Genomic DNA, 20928 nt, shown 5'->3' on the forward strand with positions numbered 1-20928 from the left:
AAAGGAGATGATTGTGGACTACAGGAAAAAAAAAGAGGACCGAGCACGCCCCCATTCTCATCGACGGGGCTGTAGTGGAACAGGTTGAGAGCTTCAAGTTCCTTGGTGTCCACATCACCAACAAACTATCATGGTCCAAACACACCAAGACAGTCGTGAAGAGGGCACGACAAAGCCTATTCCCCCTCAGGAGACTGAAAAGATTTGGCATGGGTCCTCAGATCCTCAAAAAATTCTACAGCTGCACCATCGAGAGCATCCTGACTGGTTGCATCACCGCCTGGTATGGCAACTGCTTGGCTACCGACCACAAGGCACTACAGAGGGTAGTGCGTACGGCCCAGTACATCACTGGGGCCAAGCTTCCTGCCATCCAGGACCTCTATACCAGGCGGTGTCAGAGGAAGGCCCTCAAAATTGTCAAAGACTCCAGCCACCCTAGTCATAGACTGTTCTCTCTGCTACCGCACGGCAAGCGGTACTGGAGTGCCAAGTCTAGGTCCAAAAGACTTCTCAACAGCTTCTACCCCCAAGCCATAAGACTCCTGAACAGCTAATCATGGCTACCCGGACTCTTTGCACTGCCCCCACACCCCATCCTTTTACGCTGCTGCTACTCTGTTAATTATTTATGCATAGTCACTTTAACTCTACCCACATGTATATATTACTTCAACTACCTCAACTAGCCGGTGCCCCCGCACATTGACTCTGCACCGGTACCCCCCTGTATATATATACCCTCCCTACTGTTATTTTATTTTACTTCTGCTCTTTTTTTCTCAACACTTACTTTTTTGTTAAAAAATAAATGCACTGTTGGTTAAGGGCTGTAAGTAAGCATTTCACTGTAATGTCTGCACCTGTTGTATTCGGCGCATGTGGCCAATACAATTTGATTTGATTTAATTTGAATGTTCCCCTGTAGTAATCCGTAGGCTTGGCTTAAACTATTCAGTGCTATGTTGTGCCATGCTGCCTCACCAGGTAAGATCGTTGTGTCTTAGAATAAGAACCTATTCTCCTTTATTCCATTATACAGCTCTGTCATTTGTGTTCTATTGTCTATTTATACTTGACTTCTTGCTGCACATTTTGCGTAAGTGCTGTAGTACAATGTGTATATAACTTTTAACCATCAACTTATTCTTACCTACAACTTGAGGTTATTGAATTACATTGATCTTGTATTGCATGCTTTAAGTGCTAGGTAGGTCTGCCACTTTTGGCGGGAAGATAAGAACTTGGTCATACTGTAACTGAATGGGTTAAATATCATGTTCTTGTAATTAGGGCTATAAAGAGTATGTTATTGTTTGTCCCTTAGCATTGCGTTAGATTTCTCTGTTTGTGTTGGAGTGAATCTCACACTGTCATAAGAAAAGGGTATACTATGTTTATGAATGTGTGGGCTTGGGGTTTTCCCCTCACAAGCTATAGGCAGGGATAGAGAGAGAGCGAGAGAGAGAGAGCATGTTTTAATGGTGGTAGGGTAAAACGCCAGGAGAGTGGCCTCTTTGTAGCCGGTGGTTATATTCGTGCTCATGATGTCGTCCCATAGGCCTATGTTTGAGAGGGTCGAAACACACACATGGTGCAGACCAGCACACAGCTGTTTGCCCCTGCATCTGAGCTGAACTCCCCTCTCATCCTTTCCTTTATAGAGCGTTTACAGGCCTACAGATCAACTCCTATCACTCTGGTCATCTTCTCCTATCACTCTCTCTCTTTCTCTATAACTCTTTCACCATACCCTCTTCCTTTTGATATTTCACTTTCATACCATCTTTCACACATTCCTCTTACTCTTTCACAAGTTTCTTTAACTTTCCCTCTTACGTACTCTGACCACCTCCTCTCTCCACCCCCCTCTCCCCCTTTTCCGATTTTCTTCTTCAACATACCGCTTTTAATTTGCGTCTGGCAATCAACCTAACTCATCCAATAATTGACTTGAGGACTATAACTCTGCTGTGTGAGATGGGCTTGGATGTGCCCGCGACTGTTTGTTTAATTGTGGGATTAATCGTCTGTGGAACATGGAAAGAATGAGCCCAGTTATTTACTCAGATGTTTTCCTGTATAGGTGTGAGGAGGCTGGCAGCTCACTGTGGGAATACACGCTTGCTTTTCTTGGTATCAGTGTGGTTTTCATGACCACTGTTTTTCCCAGCTCCCTGGCTTTGTTTGTTCTGGATGGCATGTTTGATTATTTATCGTGATGGGAAAAGGGAGTAGCTGGAGCAATAAACATGTGACTGCACTGTTTTAGGTTTTCCAATGAGAAGGCTGTGTCCTTTAACAGATATTTGGAGCAGCAATAAACCTTCTATTTACTTTCTGGAGGGGAGGGGATGGAGGGAGAAGAGGATCAAAAAGCACCGATCTGTGCCTCTGACTTTTTCTGTTTACTGTAAGTGCAACCTATGCACACTACATGTTCATGTTTTTAAATGTACACTACCGTTCAAAAGTTTGGGGTCACTTAGAAATATTCTTGTTTTTGAAAGAAAAGCAATTTTTTTGTCCATTAAAAGAACATCAAATTGATCAGAAATACAGTGTATGTTGTAAATGGCTATTGTAGCTGGAAATGGCTGATTTTTAATGGAATATCTACATAGCCGTAAGGAGGCCCATTATCAGCAACCATCAGTCCTGTGTTCCAATGGCACGTTGTGTTTGCTAATCCAAGTTTATCATTTAAAAGGCAAATTGATCATTAGAAAACCCTTTTGCAATTATGTTAGCATAGCTAAAAACTGTTGTGCTGATTAAAGAAGCAATAAAACTGGCCTTATTGAGACTAGTTGAGTATCTGGAGCATCAGCAATTGTGGGTTCGATTAAAGGCTCAAAATGGCAAGAAACAAATAACTTTCTTCTGAAACTTGTCAGTCTATTCTTGTTCTGAGAAATGAAGGCTATTCCATGCAAGAAATTGCCAAGAAACTGAAGATCTCGGACAACGCTGTGTACTACTAGCAGCTTCAATAAATAGTACCCGCAAAACACCAGTCTCAACGTCGACAGTGAAGAGGCGACTCCGGGATGCTGATCTTCTAGGCAGAGTTGCAAAGAAAAAGCCATATCTCAGACTGGCCAATAAAAATAAAATATTAAGATGGGCAGTCTAAGATATGGCTTTTTCTTTGCAACTCTGCCTAGAAGGTCAGCATCCCGGAGTCGCCTCTTCACTGTTGACGTTGAGACTGGTGTTTTGCGGGTACTATTTAATGAAGCTGCCAGTTGAGGACCTGTGAGGCGCCTGTTTCTCAAACTAGACAATCATGTATTTGTCCTCTTGCACAGTTGTGCACCGGGGCCTCCCACTCCTCTTTCTATTCTGGTTAGAGCCAGCTTGCGCTGTTCTGTAGCTCAGTTGGTAGAGCATGGCGCTTGCAACGCCAGGGTTGTGGGTTCGATTCCCGCGGGGGGCCAGTATGAAAAATGTATGCACTCACTAACTGTAAGTCGCTCTGGATAAGAGCGTCTGCTAAATGAAAAAATAAATAAAAAGGGAGTAGTACATTTTAGTCATTTAGCAGACGCTCTTATCCAGAGCGACTTACAGTTAGTGAGTGCATACATTTTCATACTTTTTTTTTTCTTCATACTAGTACACAGCGTTGTACGAGATCTTCAGTTTCTTGGCAATTGCTCGCATAGAATAGCCTTCATTTCTCAGAACAAGAATAGACTGATGAGTTTCAGAAGAAAATTATTTTTTTCTCGCCATTTTGAGCCTGTAATCGAACCCACAATTGCTGATGCTCCAGATACTCAACTAGTCTCAAGAAGGCCAGTTTTATTGCTTCTTTAATCAGCACAACATTTTTCAGCTGTGCTAACATAATTGCAAAAGGGCTTTCTAATGATCAATTAGCCTTTTAAAATGATAAACTTGGATTAGCAAACACAACGTGCCATTGGAACACAGGACTGATGGTTGCTGATAATGGGCCTCTGTATGCCTATGTAGATATTCCATAAAAAATCAGCCGTTTCCAGCTACAATAGCCATTTACAACATTAACAATGTCTACATTGTATTTCTGATCAATTTGATGTTATTTTAATGGACAACATGTTTTGCTTTTCTTTCGAAAACAAGGACATTTCTAAGTGACCCCAAACTTTTGAACGGTAGTGTATGTAAGTTGTAAAGTGTTTTGTCTGTAATGTATTTTTCGTTACGAGTCGGACCCCAGTAAGACTAGCTGTCACCATCGGCGTACGACTAATGGGGATCCTAATCAAATGAAATCGAAATCAACAGAAAATATTTGCACTGGCAAGTTTGTTTTGTCAACTGATTATTGTTCTCTGTGTATGTCGACAGGAAACTATGTCAAATCAAATCAAATCAAATTGTGTTGGTCACATACACGTGTTTAGCAGATGTTATTGCAGGTGTAGCGAAATACTTGTGTTTCTAACTCCGACAGTGCAGTAATATCTAACAAGTAATATCTAACAATTTCATAACATATACCCAATACACACAAATCTAAGTAAAGCAATGGAATTAAGAATATATAAGTATATGGACGAGCAATGTCAGTGCGGCATAGACTAAGATACAGTAGAATAGTATAGAATACAGTATAGACATATGAAATGAGTAATGCAAGATATGTAAACATTATTAAAGTGACTAATGTTCCATTTATTAAAGTGGCCAGTGATTCCTAATCTATTAGAGGCAGCAGCCTGTAAAGTGCTAGTGAAGGATATTTAACAGTCTGATGGCCTTGATATAGAAGTTGTTTTTCAGTCTCTCGGTCCAAGCTTTGATGCACCTGTACTGACCTCGCCTTCTGGATGATAGCGGGGTGAACAGGCAGTGGCTCGGGTGGTTGTTGTCCTTTATGATATTTTTGGCCTTCCTGTGACATCGGGTGCTGTAGGTGTCCTGGAGGGCTGGTAGTTTGTTCCCGGTGATGCGTTGGGCAGACTGCACCACCCTCTGGAGAGTCCTGCGGTTGTGGGCGGTGCAGTTGCCGTACCAGGCGGTGATACAGCCCGACAGGATGCTCTCAATTGTGCATATGTAAAGGTTTGTGAGGGTTTTAGGTGCCATGCCAAATTTCTTCAGCCTCCTGAGGTTGAAGAGGCGCTGTTGTGCCTTCTTCACCACACTGTCTGTGTGGGTGGACCATTTCAGTTTGTCAGTGATGTGTACACCGATGAACTTGAAGCTTTCCACCTTCTCCACTGCGGTCCCATCGATGTGGATAGGGGGGTGCTCCCTCTGCTGTTTCCTGAAGTCCACGATCATCTCCTTTGTTTTGTTGATCTAGGGTGGCAGGTAAGGTAGAGGTGATATGATCCTTGACTAGTCTCTCAAACCACTTCATGATGACAAAAGTGAGTGCTACGGGGTGATAGTCATTTAGTTGAGTTACCTTTGCTTTCTTGGGTACATAGACAATGGTGGCCATCTTGAAGCATGTGGGGACAGCAGACTGGGATAGGGAGAGATTGAATATGTCCGTAAACACACCAGCCAGCTGGTCTGCGCATGCTCTTAGGACGCAGCTAGGGATGCCATCTGGGCCGGCAGCCTTGCGAGGATTAACACGCTTACATTTCTTATTCACGTCGGCCACAGAGAAGGAGAGCCCACAGTCCTGTAAAGACAAATTGGTGTATATTGCCAGTTTGTTTTGTTATCTATCATCAGTCCAAGAACACGTCGTCGTTTGGGTTACATCTGTTGTGTTAAAAGCAGTAAGAGTGGTCTCAAGAGAAGGGTTGAGCCCCAAGACACAATCAAATATCTGCTTTTAGTTTGAATGTTGTTCCCTTTTTTTTAACCCACCATCTTTTTAATCTCTCTTTCAGGCTCTTCAAGTGGCTAGGCAGATCCTTCTACAGCAAAAACAGCAACAACAACATCAACAACAACAACAACACCAACAACAACAGAGCCAGCAGCTGCAGCTTCAGCAAGGCACCGGTCTAAAATCCCCCAAAGACAATGAGAATCAGCCAAGCCTACAGGTACCACAACACACTGTCATAGGCTTGTTAAGGACATGCAAACAGTGTATGCTTACACCAGTCAACCGTCATATTGTTGCTTTCTGGTTGTAGACCTCAAGACAAACAAAAGTGGTTGGACGGTTGTAAAAGTCACTTATTAAGTTGAACAATGGAGAGCTGAACTTTCTTGATCTTTTCTATGGTACACTGTGTGCAGTTTTCATTCTGTCATGGGTGAATTTACTAGGCAACCTTCATAAACAGGAAATTAAGAGAGGCAGAGTGAGTGACGGTTGTAGGCCAACCACGTTTGTGTGTGTGTTCGTGGGTGTGGATTGCAATGCCAGTGTGATCAACAACATACATCTCAGACTGTGACACATGAATTATATTACTATATAGAATAAACACAGTTCTGAATTATATAAAGCCTAGACTCTCAGAAATCAGCCTCTGAGAAATATATTGTTGTGTTCCATTTTTTAACAAAGCCAAGGAAATAATGCACACATTATGTGTGTTGCTGATCGAGGCCTGTTGTAGCAGTGGTTAATATGTGATAGAAGCATGAGTGGCCTGTTTAAAGGAGGATAAAGGAGGAGAGAGGGGAAGAGGAGGTGATGTTTCCAACTCTCCAGCAGAGATCTGAACCTTTAGGAGCTTTAGGAGCCGTTTGGTATCTCTCTCTCGCTCTCTCTCATTCTCTCATTCTCACTCTCTCTCGCTCTCTCTCATTCTCTCTCTCTCTCTCTCTCTCTCTCTCTCTCTCTCTCTCTCTCTCTCTCTCTCCTTTCAGTTGTGTTGACCTTTCAGTTGTGTTGACATTTTAGTTGTGTTGACCTTTCAGTTATGTTGACCTTTCAGTTGTGTTGACCATTCAGTTGTGTTATGTTGACCTTTCAGTTGTGTTGACCTTTTAGTTGTGTTGTAGTTGTGTTGACCTTTCAGTTGTGTTGACCTTTCAGTTGTGTTGACCTTTCAGTTGTGTTGACATTTTAGTTGTGTTGACCTTTCAGTTATGTTGACCTTTCAATTGTGTTGACCTTTTAGTTGTGTTGACCTTTCAGTTGTGTTGTAGTTGTGTTGACCTTTCAGTTGTGTTGACCTTTTAGTTGTGTTGACCATTCAGTTGTGTTGACCTTTTAGTCGTGTTGTAGTTGTGTTGAACTTTCAGATGTGTTGACCTTTTAGTTGTGTTGACATTTCAGTTGTGTTGACCTTTCAGTTGTGTTGACCTTTCAGTTGTGTTGACCTTTCAGTTGTGTTGACCTTTCATCTGTGTTGACCTTTCGGTTGTGTTGACCTTTAAGTTGTGTTGACCTTTTAGTTGTGTTGACCTTTCAGTTGTGTTGACCTTTTAGTTGTGTGCGCATTTGTCAGGATTCAAATAAGTTGAAAGGATCAAACTAAACAGTTTCCCGAGTCAGGCTGGAAAATGTGTAGCAGAGGTCAACAAACACGGGAGGCCACATGGAAGATTCCAGCGTACAGCCAGTTGTTGGTACATAGAGAAGTATTACACATTCTCCCGCAGACAAAGAACAAATTACAATTCTAATTTATTAATGTATTCAGAGATCTTGCCCAACCTGTCACTCAGCTATTGAAAAGAGAGTGGGCCTTTTTTCCTCCTCTGCCCAGATCTTGTGAAGAGCACAGGCTGGTTGGCCATATTATCTAAATAAAATGCTAAATTGCCTGCTTTATAATGTTGTAGGCTATGTTACATTTCCAGACAAGTGTTTATTTAAGTGATAATGCCAGAGAAGCAGGTGTTTGGAGGATATATTAGCATGGGTGTTGTTAGGCCCAAGACGAAGTCAAGGGCCAGCAAACCATGCCAATATATCCTCCAAACACCGGCTTTGAGGGCATTATCACTTTTAAACAACGGGTTACATCATTCAAATAATGATTTACATATTTTCATTAAAAACGTTATTTTGAGTAATTTATTAATGCTATTTCCTCCTTCTACAAGATATATCCTGACACAAACCTAGGGTTGCTACACTACATGACCAAAAGTATGTGGACACCTGCTCGTCGTACATCTCATTCCAAAATCATGGGCATTAATATGGAGTTGGTCCCCCCTTTGCTGCTATAACAGCCTCCACTCTTCTGGGAAGGCTTTCCACTAGATGTTGGAACATTGCTGCGGGGACTTGCTTCCATTCAGCCACGAGCATTAGTGAGGTCAGGCACTGATGTTGGGCGTTTAGGCCTGGCTCACAGTCGGCGTTCCAATTCATCCTAAAGGTGTTCGATGGGGTTGAGGTCAGGGCTCTGTGCAGGCCAGTCTAGTTCTTCCACACTGATCTCGACAAACCATTTCTGCATGAACCTCGCTTTGTGCACGGGGGCATTGTCATGCTGAAACAGGAAAGGTCCTTCCCCAAACTGTTGCTACAAAGTTGGAAACACAGAATCGTCTAGAATGTCATTGTATGCTGTAGCGTTAAGATTTCCCTTCACTGGAACTAAGGGGCCTAGCCCGAACCATGAAAAACAGCCCCAGACCATTATTCCTCCTCCACCAAACTTTACAGCTGGCACTATGCATTGGGGCAGGTAGCGTTCTCCTGGCATCCGACAAACCCAGATTCGTCCATTGGACTGCCAGATGGTGAAGCATGATTTATCACTCGAGAGAACATGTTTCCAATGCTCCAGAGTCCAATGGCGGCAAGCTTTACACCACTCCAGCCGACGCTTGGCATTGCGCATGGTGATCTTAGGCTTGTGTGCACCTGCTCGGCCATGGAAACCCATTTCATGAAGCTCCCGACGAACAGTTTTGTGCTGACGTTGCTTCCAGAGGCAGTTTGGAAGTAGATTTTTACGCGCTACACGCTTCAGCACTCAGCGGTCCCGTTCTGTGAGCTTGTGTGGCCTACCACTTCGCGGCTGAGCCATTGTTGCTCATAGACGTTTCCACTTCACAATAACAGCACTTACAGTTGACCGGGGCAGCTCTAGCAGGGCAGAAATTTGACGGACTGACTTGTTGGAAAGGTGGCATCCTATGACGGTGTCATGTTGAAAGTCACTGAGCTCTTCAATAAGGCCATTCTACTGCCAATGTTTGTCTATGGAGATTGCATGACTGTGCGCTCGATAATATACACTTGTCAGCAACGGCTGTGGCTGAAATAGCTGAATCCACTAATTTGAAGGGGTGTCCACATACTTTTGTATATACGGTGTACCCAAGCCGGCTGGTCGTTCGTTCTATCGGTCCGGTTGCAAGAGACTCGACCCAGTCGTTAAGTCTTTTTGTTCTGTATCTATGGACGCGACCCAGTCGTTCGTTCTAAATGTTCTATTGCCATACTGGCTGGCAACGTTCTTATCTCTTGCTAGCCAACTACGGCTAACTTACAGTCATATCAAACAGTGCAGCCAGAAATGCATTTGCATTTGTTTAACCTGTTTTCTAGTGACATTTATTTGGATACATCCATAACAGTGAGCTAATGATGTGCGATTTCACCTGGCATAGAAAATGTGCTCTCTCGTCAGGACACTGTTGTTCAGAGGAGCTAGCCAACAACACTCCTAACACAATCTGTCACGCCCTGACTCTGGGGACTCTTATTTGTTGAGTCAGGGTGTGATTTTCTATGTTGTATTTTCTATGTGGGTTCTAGTATGTGTACAGTGGGGGAAAAAAGTATTTAGTCAGCCACCAATTGTGCAAGTTCTCCCACTTAAAAAGATGAGAAGAGCTGTCAAAGGACACCAGAAACAAAATTGTAGACCTGCACCAGGCTGGGAAGACTGAATCTGCAATAGGTAAGCAGCTTGGTTTGAAGAAATCAACTGTGTGAGCAATTATTAGGAAATGGAAGACATACAACACCACTGATAATCTCCCTCGATCTGGGGCTCCACGCAAGATCTCACCCCGTGGGGTCAAAATGATCACAAGAACGGTGAGCAAAAATCCCAGAACCACACGGGGGGACCTAGTGAATGACCTGCAGAGAGCTGGGACCAAAGTAACAAAGCCTACCATCAGTAACACACTACGCCGCCAGGGACTCAAATCCTGCTGTGTCCCCCTGCTTAAGCCAGTACATGTCCAGGCCTGTCTGAAGTTTGCTAGAGTGCATTTGGATGATCCAGAAGAGGATTGGGAGAATGTCATATGGTCAGATGAAACCAAAATAGAACTTTTTGGTAAAAACTCAACTCGTCGTGTTTGGAGGACAAAGAATGCTGAGTTGCATCCAAAGAACACCATACCTACTGTGAAACATGGGGGTGGAAACATCATGCTTTGGGGCTGTTTTTCTGCAAAGGGACCAGGACGACTGATCCGTGTAAAGGAAAGAATGAATGGGGCCATATATCGTGAGATTTTGAGTGAAAACCTCCTTCCATCAGCAAGGGCATTGAAGATGAAACGTGGCTGGGTCTTTCAGCATGACAACGATCCCAAACACACCGCCCGGGCAACGAAGGAGTGGCTTCGTAAGAAGCATTTCAAGGTCCTGGAGTGGCCTAGCCAGTCTCCAGATCTCAACCCCATAGAAAATATTTGGTGGGAGAACTTGCACAATTGGTGGCTGACTAAATACTTTTTTCCCCCACTGTACCTTACACGGAACAAGATCCCATAACTACACAGTGCCAATAGGCTACCTAAGTATGGTCCACAATCAGAGACAACGAGCGACAGCTGCCTCTGATTGGGAACCACACCGGCCAACATAGAAATACAGTGGGGAAAAAAGTATTTAGTCAGCCACCAATTGTGCAAGTTCTCCCACTTAAAAAGATGAGAGAGGCCTGTAATTTTCATCATAGGTACACGTCAACTATGACAGACAAAATGAGAAAAGAAATTCCAGAAAATCACATTGTAGGATTTTTAATGAATTTATTTGCAAATTATGGTGGAAAATAAGTATTTGGTCAATAACAAAAGTTTCTCAATACTTTGTTATATACCCTTTGTTGGCAATGACACAGGTCAAACGTTTTCTGTAAGTCTTCACAAGGTTTTCACACACTGTTGCTGGTATTTTGGCCCATTCCTCCATGCAGATCTCCTCTAGAGCAGTGATGTTTTGGGGCTGTCGCTGGGCAACACAGATTTTCAACTCCCTCCAAAGATTTTCTATGGGGTTGAGATCTGGAGACTGGCTAGGCCACTCCAGGACCTTGAAATGCTTCTTACGAAGCCACTCCTTCGTTGCCTGGACGGTGTGTTTGGGATCATTGTCATGCTGAAAGACCCAGCCATGTTTCATCTTCAATGCCCTTGCTGATGGAAGGAGGTTTTCACTCAAAATCTCACGATACATGGCCCCATTCATTCTTTCCTTTACACGGATCAGTCGTCCTGGTCCCTTTGCAGAAAAACAGCCCCAAAGCATGATGTTTCCACCCCCATGCTTCACAGTAGGTATGGTGTTCTTTGGATGCAACTCAGCATTATTTGTCCTCCAAACACGACGAGTTGAGTTTTTACCAAAAAGTTCTATTTTGGTTTCATCTGACCATATGACATTCTCCCAATCCTCTTCTGGATCATCCAAATGCACTCTAGCAAACTTCAGACGGGCCTGGACATGTACTGGCTTAAGCAGGGGGACACGTCTGGCACTGCAGGATTTGAGTCCCTGGCGGCGTAGTGTGTTACTGATGGTAGGCTTTGTTACATTGGTCCCAGCTCTCTGCAGGTCATTCACTAGGTCCCCCCGTGTGGTTCTGGGATTTTTGCTCACCGTTCTTGTGATCATTTTGACCCCACGGGGTGAGATCTTGCGTGGAGCCCCAGATCGAGGGAGATTATCAGTGGTCTTGTATGTCTTCCATTTCCTAATAATTGCTCCCACAGTTGATTTCTTCAAACCAAGCTGCTTACCTATTGCAGATTCAGTCTTCCCAGCCTGGTGCAGGTCTACAATTTTGTTTCTGGTGTCCTTTGACAGCTCTTTGGTCTTGGCCATAGTGGAGTTTGGAGTGTGACTGTTTGAGGATGTGGACAGGTGTCTTTTATACTGATAACAAGTTCAAACAGGTGCCATTAATACAGGTAACGAGTGGAGGACAGAGGAGCCTCTTAAAGAAGAAGTTACAGGTCTGTGAGAGCCAGAAATCTTGCTTGTTTGTAGGTGACCAAATACATATTTTCCACCATAATTTGCAAATAAATTCATTTAAAATCCTACAATGTGATTTTCTGGATTTTTTTTCCTCAATTTGTCTGTCATAGTTGACGTGTACCTATGATGAAAATTACAGGCCTCTCTCATATTTTTAAGTGGGAGAACTTGCACAATTGGTGGCTGACTTTGTGTACCGTGGACTTCACGTTTAGTTTGTTGTTTTGTCGCTTGTTTATTCGTTCCAAATAAACATGTATGCATATCACGCTGCGCCTTGGTCTGACCCATTCATGAACGAACGTGACAGAATCACTTCAAACTCAAGCTGGAAAGACTGCAAACTAGCTGCATTTCGTTTCGTTTTACCTGTTTTCTATTGACATTTCTTGTATATATCCATATATGCTGATTCATGATTTTGACTGGCTGAGAATAGCTGCCTGCCTGCCCGTCTGTCTCATCCCGACTCCTGACCCCTACACGTTCATTACTATGGGACACCTGGAGATCGAATTTCAATACTGAAACAATGTTGCAAATGTCAGAGAGACAGACAGCAAGGTTTATACAAATCTCCGCTATTGAAAACTAAATGTTAGTCTGAAAGAAATGGGAGATAATGTCTAGATGCTTTTTACAGTGGAGATCAAGTTTATAAATTGTCTAGCTGGGCTGATGAGACATTGCACAGTGAGTAAATAGGCATTTCAACGTCATAGTTTTAGCCGGTGGTAACTTGTGGAATAGACACCGGTATCCAGGATTAGACCCACCCGTTGTGTAATTATCTCAGAGTAAACATACTCCACTAATTAAATACATCCCCTCTGCACAACACACATGAATTCAATGTCTGTGCTCATACATAACCAGCATCTGTCTGTGTGTGTGTGTGTGTGTGTGCGTGTGTGTGTGTGTGTGTGTGTGTGTGTGTGTGTGTGTGTGTGCGTGCGTGCGTGCGTGCGTGCGTGTGTGTGCGTGCGTGTGTGCGTGCGCATCAGTATGTAATAAATGTGGTCTTCCTGTGGTGAAGCAGCCACTTCATTCAGACACTCCAGGGTGGGAATTTGTGAAACACCAGAACATAATGATCCAAGGCACTTCTTCTTTAGCTATAAGGACAAGCCCACGCAGGGAGAATGCACTATATTGGCATCCTTCACAGCAGACTGGGGATAAGGATTTTGTGTGTGTATGTGTGTTTGTGTTGTGCCTGTATGCGTGTGTGTGTTATGTGTGTGTGTGTGCGTGCTTATGTAGTGTATGAGGATGTGTGTGGGTTTTGTGAGAGTGTGTCAGTGTAGTGTGTGTGAGTGAGTGTGTATATACTGTATATAGTCTTGTGAGTGTGCATAGAGTCAGTGCAAGATAGGGTCAATGCAGATAGTCTGGGTAACCATTTAATTAACTATTTAGCAGTCTTATGGCTATTTAGCAGTCTTATGGCTTTGGGGTAGAAGCTGTCTCGGAGCCTGTTGGTCCGATGATACAACAATTATGAGATATGCAGTAAGCTGCCACCTGATGTGTAGAGCTGTGAAGATCTATCTGCGGTGAAGGCCTATTAATCTCAGCAGTCTCCCCATTAGACAGACAGAGAGAGATGCACCAGCTCTGTGACTCACTCCAATTCATTTTATTCAAGTAAAAAATTATGAAGCACAGAATATCTGAAACATCTGAAAAAAATGACCTGCATGGAAGGGGGAGAGAAAAACCAATGAAGAGAATCCTTGATCAACTGTTTGGTTTTATATCTCCAAGAAGAGGGGGTGTTTTTACCTCCAAACCCACTAATGTAACGTGTAGACTAGATGCTGAATGTGCTGCTTGCATACTGTTGCCCAGGGCCTTTAATCATACTAAATCAAACAAACAGCTGTTAGCAGGCTGTAGAGCAGCTTAACATACTTGACTGGTCAAAAAGCCAGTAAATTACTGCCAGAATGACATGTGTAATTAAAAGTCTATGCCACTTTACCTCGCGCTTCACACCTACAGTGGCGCGGGACGAGGGCGAGCAACTCCCACCCCGCTAATTAGCATTATCAGTGAAATGGTAGGGTTTGACTCATTAGTTCCATGTGCATTTAATTAGAGGCTGGCTGAAATTGGATTTAACTTATTACTTTTTCATGGATCACTTTCTTGTCATCACTTCAAATTGGATTGCAGCCCCAGGTAACTAATTATGCCAGCTGCAGGATCAGGAGTGGAGAAATAGGTCATTAGGCACAACACTGTCGGACCCTCGCTGATAGTCCACTCGCACCGCGGAGGAAGAAGGGAAAAAAATAGGCTTGTTTGTGGCAATGCTTAGGAGCCTGCTCAGTTAACTATGCCACACTGAAAGGGATCCTGGGTAGGCACCCAGTGCCTTCAGTGGATTATGTGACATGCAGCTGGGCTGAAGATGTTATGTCACTAGTACCACTAGGTATTGTGAGGTGCTGTAGGCTGCAAGCCAGCCACTCTTTTCTATATGAACTCTCCATGAAGAAAGTGTACTTTTATTTGACAGTATTAGCAGGTCAGACAATACAATCCTGAGAGTGTTAGTCTAATTGGACTAAAAACAGATCATGTTAATGGCCTTGACAAATACCCAGTCCCCCTTTATTTGTATTACATTTTTGGTTGTAGACAGATTGTTTGTAGCACAGGCAAATGCGTCACATAGGGCGGCAGACTACTGAAAAAAATTCCTGTGTTGAATCTTTTGTGTGTTCTCTGAAAGCAACATGTAAAGATCACTTATTTCATAGTTCTACTGAAGCTGAGTCCTTGAAGCTGGTGAGCAATGGAAAACAAGAAAAGAGAAACTGCTTTTGTATGGTTTCCTGACTTCCTCTGTTCACTGAAATGATGCGTTGGCTTCCTTTTTATATTTAAATGAAATTATCATGATTCATTTGATAGGTCATCTTGTCAGCATCCTCTGATAGATTTTGCATTGAACATTTTCAAGATGTCTAGGGAGCAGTGCTTGTTATTCTTCAGAAATAAGACGGGAAAAACATCAACCCATTATCTACCGTAGGTTTTTGCCAGGTGAATCTCTCTCTCTCTCGCTCTCTCTCTCTCTCTCGCTCTCGCTCTCTCTCTCGCTCTCTCTCTCTCTGTTTTACAGAGGGCATCTCCAAGTCAATAGATAATGTATTTTCAGTTTTACATGATGAAAGCCTTTTAAGTTCTGCCCCCCTCCCCTCCGCCGCTCATATCCTTCATTTGTGGTCTTTGGGGGAGCGTGGTGTGACAGAATGCAGGGGCCACACCTCTCTCTGACAGGGGAGGAGAAAACGCCAGCTTGCTCTGCTACTGTTATTTGTAGTAGACCTATGGCATCGTCCTGACACATGAACACCACAGTGCTCCAATCTGTAAGTCATTAGACTGCCGGCCAGAGGCCTGCCGGCTGGACCTCCACCAGCGCTCTGAGGCAATCCGAGGCAGCATTCCGAGGCGCTCCCTCCTGCAGCCCAGCCGCCCCGTGGTCCGGAGCGCTATCCGCAGCCCACTACCGTGGCTAGGTGAGGTGACAATGAGCCCGGACCCGGCCCACTCTGGCTCCCTGCCAAACGGAGGAAGGCCAGCTGAGATAACGGGACAATTGAGGTGAACACAGCCTCTCTGTAATGAGCACCCAAGCTGTGAACCTCACCCCAATGAATCAAGTTGTTCGCTTTAAACAGACACGTTCAGGTTCAGACGATCAAGGCCAGTGTGGATGGATAATCCTTTCAGTGGTCAGTAAGCAGAAACTAGGCATACCCCTAGTGTTGAATGAGGATTGAAATGGGAATGTTCTGACAGATACTGTGCTATAAGGCTGTGTCTAGACTTCACAGTTCATGCAGCTTTAGTATTCTGATCATAGAGTTCTGATCATGGAATTCCAAACGAGTCATGCATCTACACCTACTGTACATTAAAATGTGTCTACCATGTCCACAGTGTGTCCGGATTCCCTTTTCCCGCGCTATATTCAAATGCCAGTATGCATTCTACAAACGGTGGAATAGGCTAAATATGATAATAACACAACAACAACTGATGACAGTAGCTAACTACTGTAGCTAACTAGCCAGCTAACATCTGTAGCTAGCCAGCAAGCTAGCAAGCAACGCTAAAGGGATTGCAAACGGGTTAGCATAACTCTAGCCAAAATATTTTCTAAATATTAGCTAGATGGCTAGCATTAATGAAAAGGTGCCTCTCGGTCCCAAAACCCGTTTTCTGGATACTTGTGGGAGTGCTGATGACATTGCCCACTGTATGCGCTTTTGGTAGCCTGATTGCGTCCAGACTGAGGAGAATTTTGCACACAATGCATCCCTGACCACCTCCAGATCTGAACACAATCAAAGCGACTTTTGTGCATCTAGACCCGTCTTTTCAATGCGATCTTCATATTCTGATAGCAGAAGTCGCATGTAAGTGTCAAGTGTAGACACGGCCTAAGAGACACGACCTCAATATTCTTCAGGTTCAACAGCACAGTTGAACACTGTTTTTAGGTTCAGAATCAAATCACATACATCTGTGGGTGTGTGTATGTGCATGATTCCGTGTGTCTCTGTCTTTTTGTGTTTGTAAAAGCTCTCAAGGTGATGTGGTAATGAATTCTTATTTGATGTCTTTGTTGCTTTGAGGTGATTTAATACGCCAGGAATGATCAGCACAGCGCTGATCCCTGCAACCATGTGTAACCAGGGATCAGGATGTCTTTTTCACCGCTTGTTTTTCTTGTCATATTGTAAAAATGTATTATGTGGACTGTATATATTAGAAACAGGTTTGGATCATTCTGTCAGAATGAAGTCATCCCTTGTATTTCCAGGCAGTCTGTTTCAGCCTGTTAGTGAGCCTCAGCCATCTGATGATTGTCGGTCTGACTCCAGACTCCAGACACAGGGCTTTAAGCCATTGCCATTTTCAGGACCTTTTTATTCTGAGGACTGATGTTTCCCTTCAAGCTCTATTCCCCTCCATGTCTCCCTGTCTCCCCCTCCCCCAATCTTGTATCTTTGAATACAAGATTGCATTCTCCACCACAGTATCTTGATGTCAGCCATGTGTTGTTTGAAATGATTCACTCCCCCTTTTGGCGGGTAATGGGTGGATACATGGACTGTAAGGACAGAGCATTAATAAACACCAAGAGCCATATCAAAAACATCCACTCAAGTATCTCATGCATCTCTCCCGAGTGGCGCAGTGGTCTAAGGCACTGCATCTCAGTGCTTGAGGCGTCATGACAGACTCCCTGGTTCAATTCCAGGCTGTATCACAACCGGCCGTGGTTGGGAGTCCCATAGGGCAGCGCACAATTGGCCCAGCGTCGTCCGGGTTTGGCCGGTGTAGGCCATCATTGTAAATAAGAATTTGTTCTTAACTGACTTGCCTGGTAAAATAAAATAAATACATCTCTACATTTAATTTACCAGGTTAGTCTCATTGAGATAAAAATATATTTTTCAAGAGACACCTGAACCAAGACAGCTGCATCAACACATCAGTATCGGACAAACAGGGACATTAAAGATAAACCAGACGAAAATCACATCAATACAACAAGCAGTACATCAGTAATGAACATGTACACGACACAAGTCAGAAAAACATCAGAGTGCAATATGTCAAGCATCAGAGCTTCACAACTACATGCCTCAACAACTTGTTCATCTATTTGTATTGCGTGCTTCTCTAGGGACACGAGGTCCTGAAGTTTTAGATTGACTTGGAGGGACTTCAACGACCAGGGGGATAACTGACCAGCGTTAACTGATGCTTAACTGACCAGCATGCTTTTTAGGATTAAGATTAGGTATATTGTGTACAATGATAGTTTCAGTTAGTGTTGTCTACTCAACCTGTTTTACTCGGATAGTCTTTAGTGATTGTCTACATTCCTAAAGCCGTGTATGAGAGATGTTCTGAATTGAATGACACAGTCCGTAGATATATGTACATGTATATTTGTGTTGGGCACTGAAGAGTACGTGTTTATAGTCCACTCCCTGGTAATTCATGTAACTATGACTAGTTCCTGGATACCAAATAGTTGGCATGGATGCACTCGTGCGCCCAAAATGTACTCAAACAAAGTATTTTGAGATGTAATCATAGCTCCCAGACGTGTCTTTTAGAAATCCTGTAGGATAGAGATGACTGTCCCACTGCTCATTTAATTTGGCATCATTCAACTACAGGATTTGTTTTTTCCTGAACAAAATGTCATGATGAGGCACTGTACTTCTTAATATAGTGTCTGATTCAAAAGAAGAACTCTATATGAATCAATCATGAAAGTATACGCCACAAAATTCCCCCACCCCTTCTGAATTTATGTTGCACATCGCTGTAGATGTTCTTGTTTTGACTAAGTGAAAACCACAGCAGACAGAACACAAAGAAACACAAACCTCGTTCTGCGCTGGCTGGCATACCACCTCAGGAAATATTTTGCAAATACAGACTACACAATGTGTTAACAATGTGTTTTTGAATGTCTGAAACCAATAACATAATACATCCTTGGAACAGGCATGACTTAACGTGAGTTCACCTTGGCCAATAACCCTGCCCATTTCAGATGAGGCTAAAGTGCAGATGTCAGGGGTTAGAGAGAGGAGTTAAAGAGGTCTGCACACATAAGTTCAACCCAAAACTAAGATTCTGAATTTCCAGTAAGTTTGTCTTTTCAGATACACCGTTATAGGCTAGACCAGCAAAGACAGTACATAGAGCTGCTGTTGTTTGAGAAGTCACTCACCTGGGGTGTAATCATTAGTACACACAATAGCAAACAGTTGCAAACACTTTTATTCAAATTCAGGTAGGTTAATCCCTGTTTCATTCCGTTTGCTTCTGTCTGGTTCCTAGTGAATACACCCCTGGTCTGAAGAGGCCTGTGTCTGTAAACAATGATTTACATTTCTTAGAGGAAACACAACAATGTTTGTTTTTTCAAGATAAACGTTCAGGTTACAAGTTCCTTTTGGTATAAGGTTTGACCATTTATCTTGTAAAAAAATAAATATATATACAGTTTTTATTTTTATTTTTATTGTAACATGAGATGGACTTATCTAGTTATTTAGTATACCCATGTTGATATGGCTTAGAAGGAATTTAGTCTACACCCCTTTATGTTATTCACCCTCTGTGTTTGGGTATGGGAGCTGTGTCATTGTCTTTAACACCAGAACAAACCCTAGTCAGACGACCAGACGTTAACTCATACTTTCACTGTAACTCAGGCAGGAAATGGAGTGTCATAAGCACAATAATTCACGAGTCTTTCTGGATCATCATGAAGAGGATGGATGAAAATTACAACTGAAGGCTCAAGGATATTGATGATTCTCTGTGTTGATAAAATATGTTTTGGGAAAAAATCTAGATGTATCACATCGATACACACCTATGTGTAATTACTGTACACAGTGCAGGCTCAGGCAGAGGAGGAGAAGAGTAGAGTGCGAGGGGGAGAGAGGGGAGGCTTGAACTGTATGTCTGCTAAATTTATCATGAGGCCTTTGGGAGCATTGAAATGAGAACAGTGGCCTATTACTGCTTAGAAGGTGTTTTATTGAGAATATGCCGACATGCTACCCCAGGGAGAGTGCAGGGAGAAGAGTGTGGCCAGAGCTGAGATCACTGTGTGTGTGTGTGTGTGTGTGTGTGTGTGTGTGTGTGTGTGTGTGTGTGTGTGTGTGTGTGTGTGTGTGTGTGTGTGTGTGTGTGTGTGTGTGTGTGTGTGTGTCTTTGTCTGAGCCCTCTGTGTGTCAGATAGAAAGTAAAGAGCCTTTTTTTCTTCTACTTAAATATTCACTAAGATATGTTTTGGAATTGTCACTTTTGACACTTGAGGTCTCCCAGTCAATTATTTATAGCGGTCACCCAGCTTAGCAAAGCTTGTTGTTAGTTATTAGCAGATGAGGGCAGTGGCTTGTTACTGTATGTATGGGCTGTGTTTATTTTAACAGATTATTTGTGTTCTGGAATGTACAGTGGCTTGCGAAAGTATTCACTCCCCTTGGCATTTTTCCTATTTAGTTGCCTTACAACCTGGAATTAAAATGGATTTTTTACACAACATGCCTACCACTTTGAAGATGCAAAATAAAAAAATTTGTGAAACAAACAAGTAATAAGACAAAAAAAACAGAAATATTGAGTGTGCATAACTAAGTCAATACTTTGTAGAGCCACCTTTTGCAGCAATTACAGCTGCAAGTCTCTTGGGGTATGTCTCTATAAGCTTGGCACATCTAGCCACTGGGATTTTTGCCCATTCTTCAAGGCAAAACTGCTCCAGCTCCTTCAAGTTGGATGGGTTCCGCTGGTGTACAGCACTCTTTAAGTCATACCACAGATTCTCAATTGGATTGAGATCTGGGCTTTGACTAGGCCATTCCAAGACATTTAAATGTTTCCCCTTAAACCACTCGAGTGCTGCTTTAGCAGTTTGCTTAGGGTCATTGTCCTGCTGGAAGGTGAACCTCCGTCCCGGTCTCAAATATCTGGAAGACTGAAACAGGTTTCCCTCAAGAATTTCCCTGTATTTAGCTCCATCCATCATTCCTTCAATTCTGACCAGTTTCCCAGTCCCTGCCGATAAAAAACATCCCCACAGCATGATGGTGCCACCACCATGCTTCACTGTGGGAATGGTGTTCTCGGGGTGATGAGAGGTGATGAGAGGTGTTGGGTTTGCGCCAGACATAGAGTTTTCCTTGATGACCAAAAAGCTAAATTTTAGTCTCATCTGACCGGAGTACCTTCTTCCATATGTTTGGGGAGTCACATGCCTT

General features: G+C 43.2%; 1 protein-coding gene across 1 annotated transcript in view; it reads left to right on the plus strand.

The window, feature by feature from the left end:
* Positions 1-20928, plus strand: part of LOC311123183 (forkhead box protein P1-like) — a gene marked incomplete at its 3' end in the record, with an annotated part of 133593 nt that overhangs the window by 86801 nt on the left and 25864 nt on the right. The window contains exon 3 of the mRNA XM_084197445.1: positions 5847-6005. Coding sequence (XP_084053571.1) covers positions 5847-6005 — 159 coding nt within the window. The remainder of the gene's footprint in view (positions 1-5846; positions 6006-20928) is intronic.

Source organism: Coregonus lavaretus (assembly GCF_964263955.1).
Source record: "Coregonus lavaretus genome assembly, contig: HAP1_SCAFFOLD_1157, whole genome shotgun sequence".
Classification (NCBI taxonomy): Eukaryota; Metazoa; Chordata; class Actinopteri; order Salmoniformes; family Salmonidae; genus Coregonus; species Coregonus lavaretus.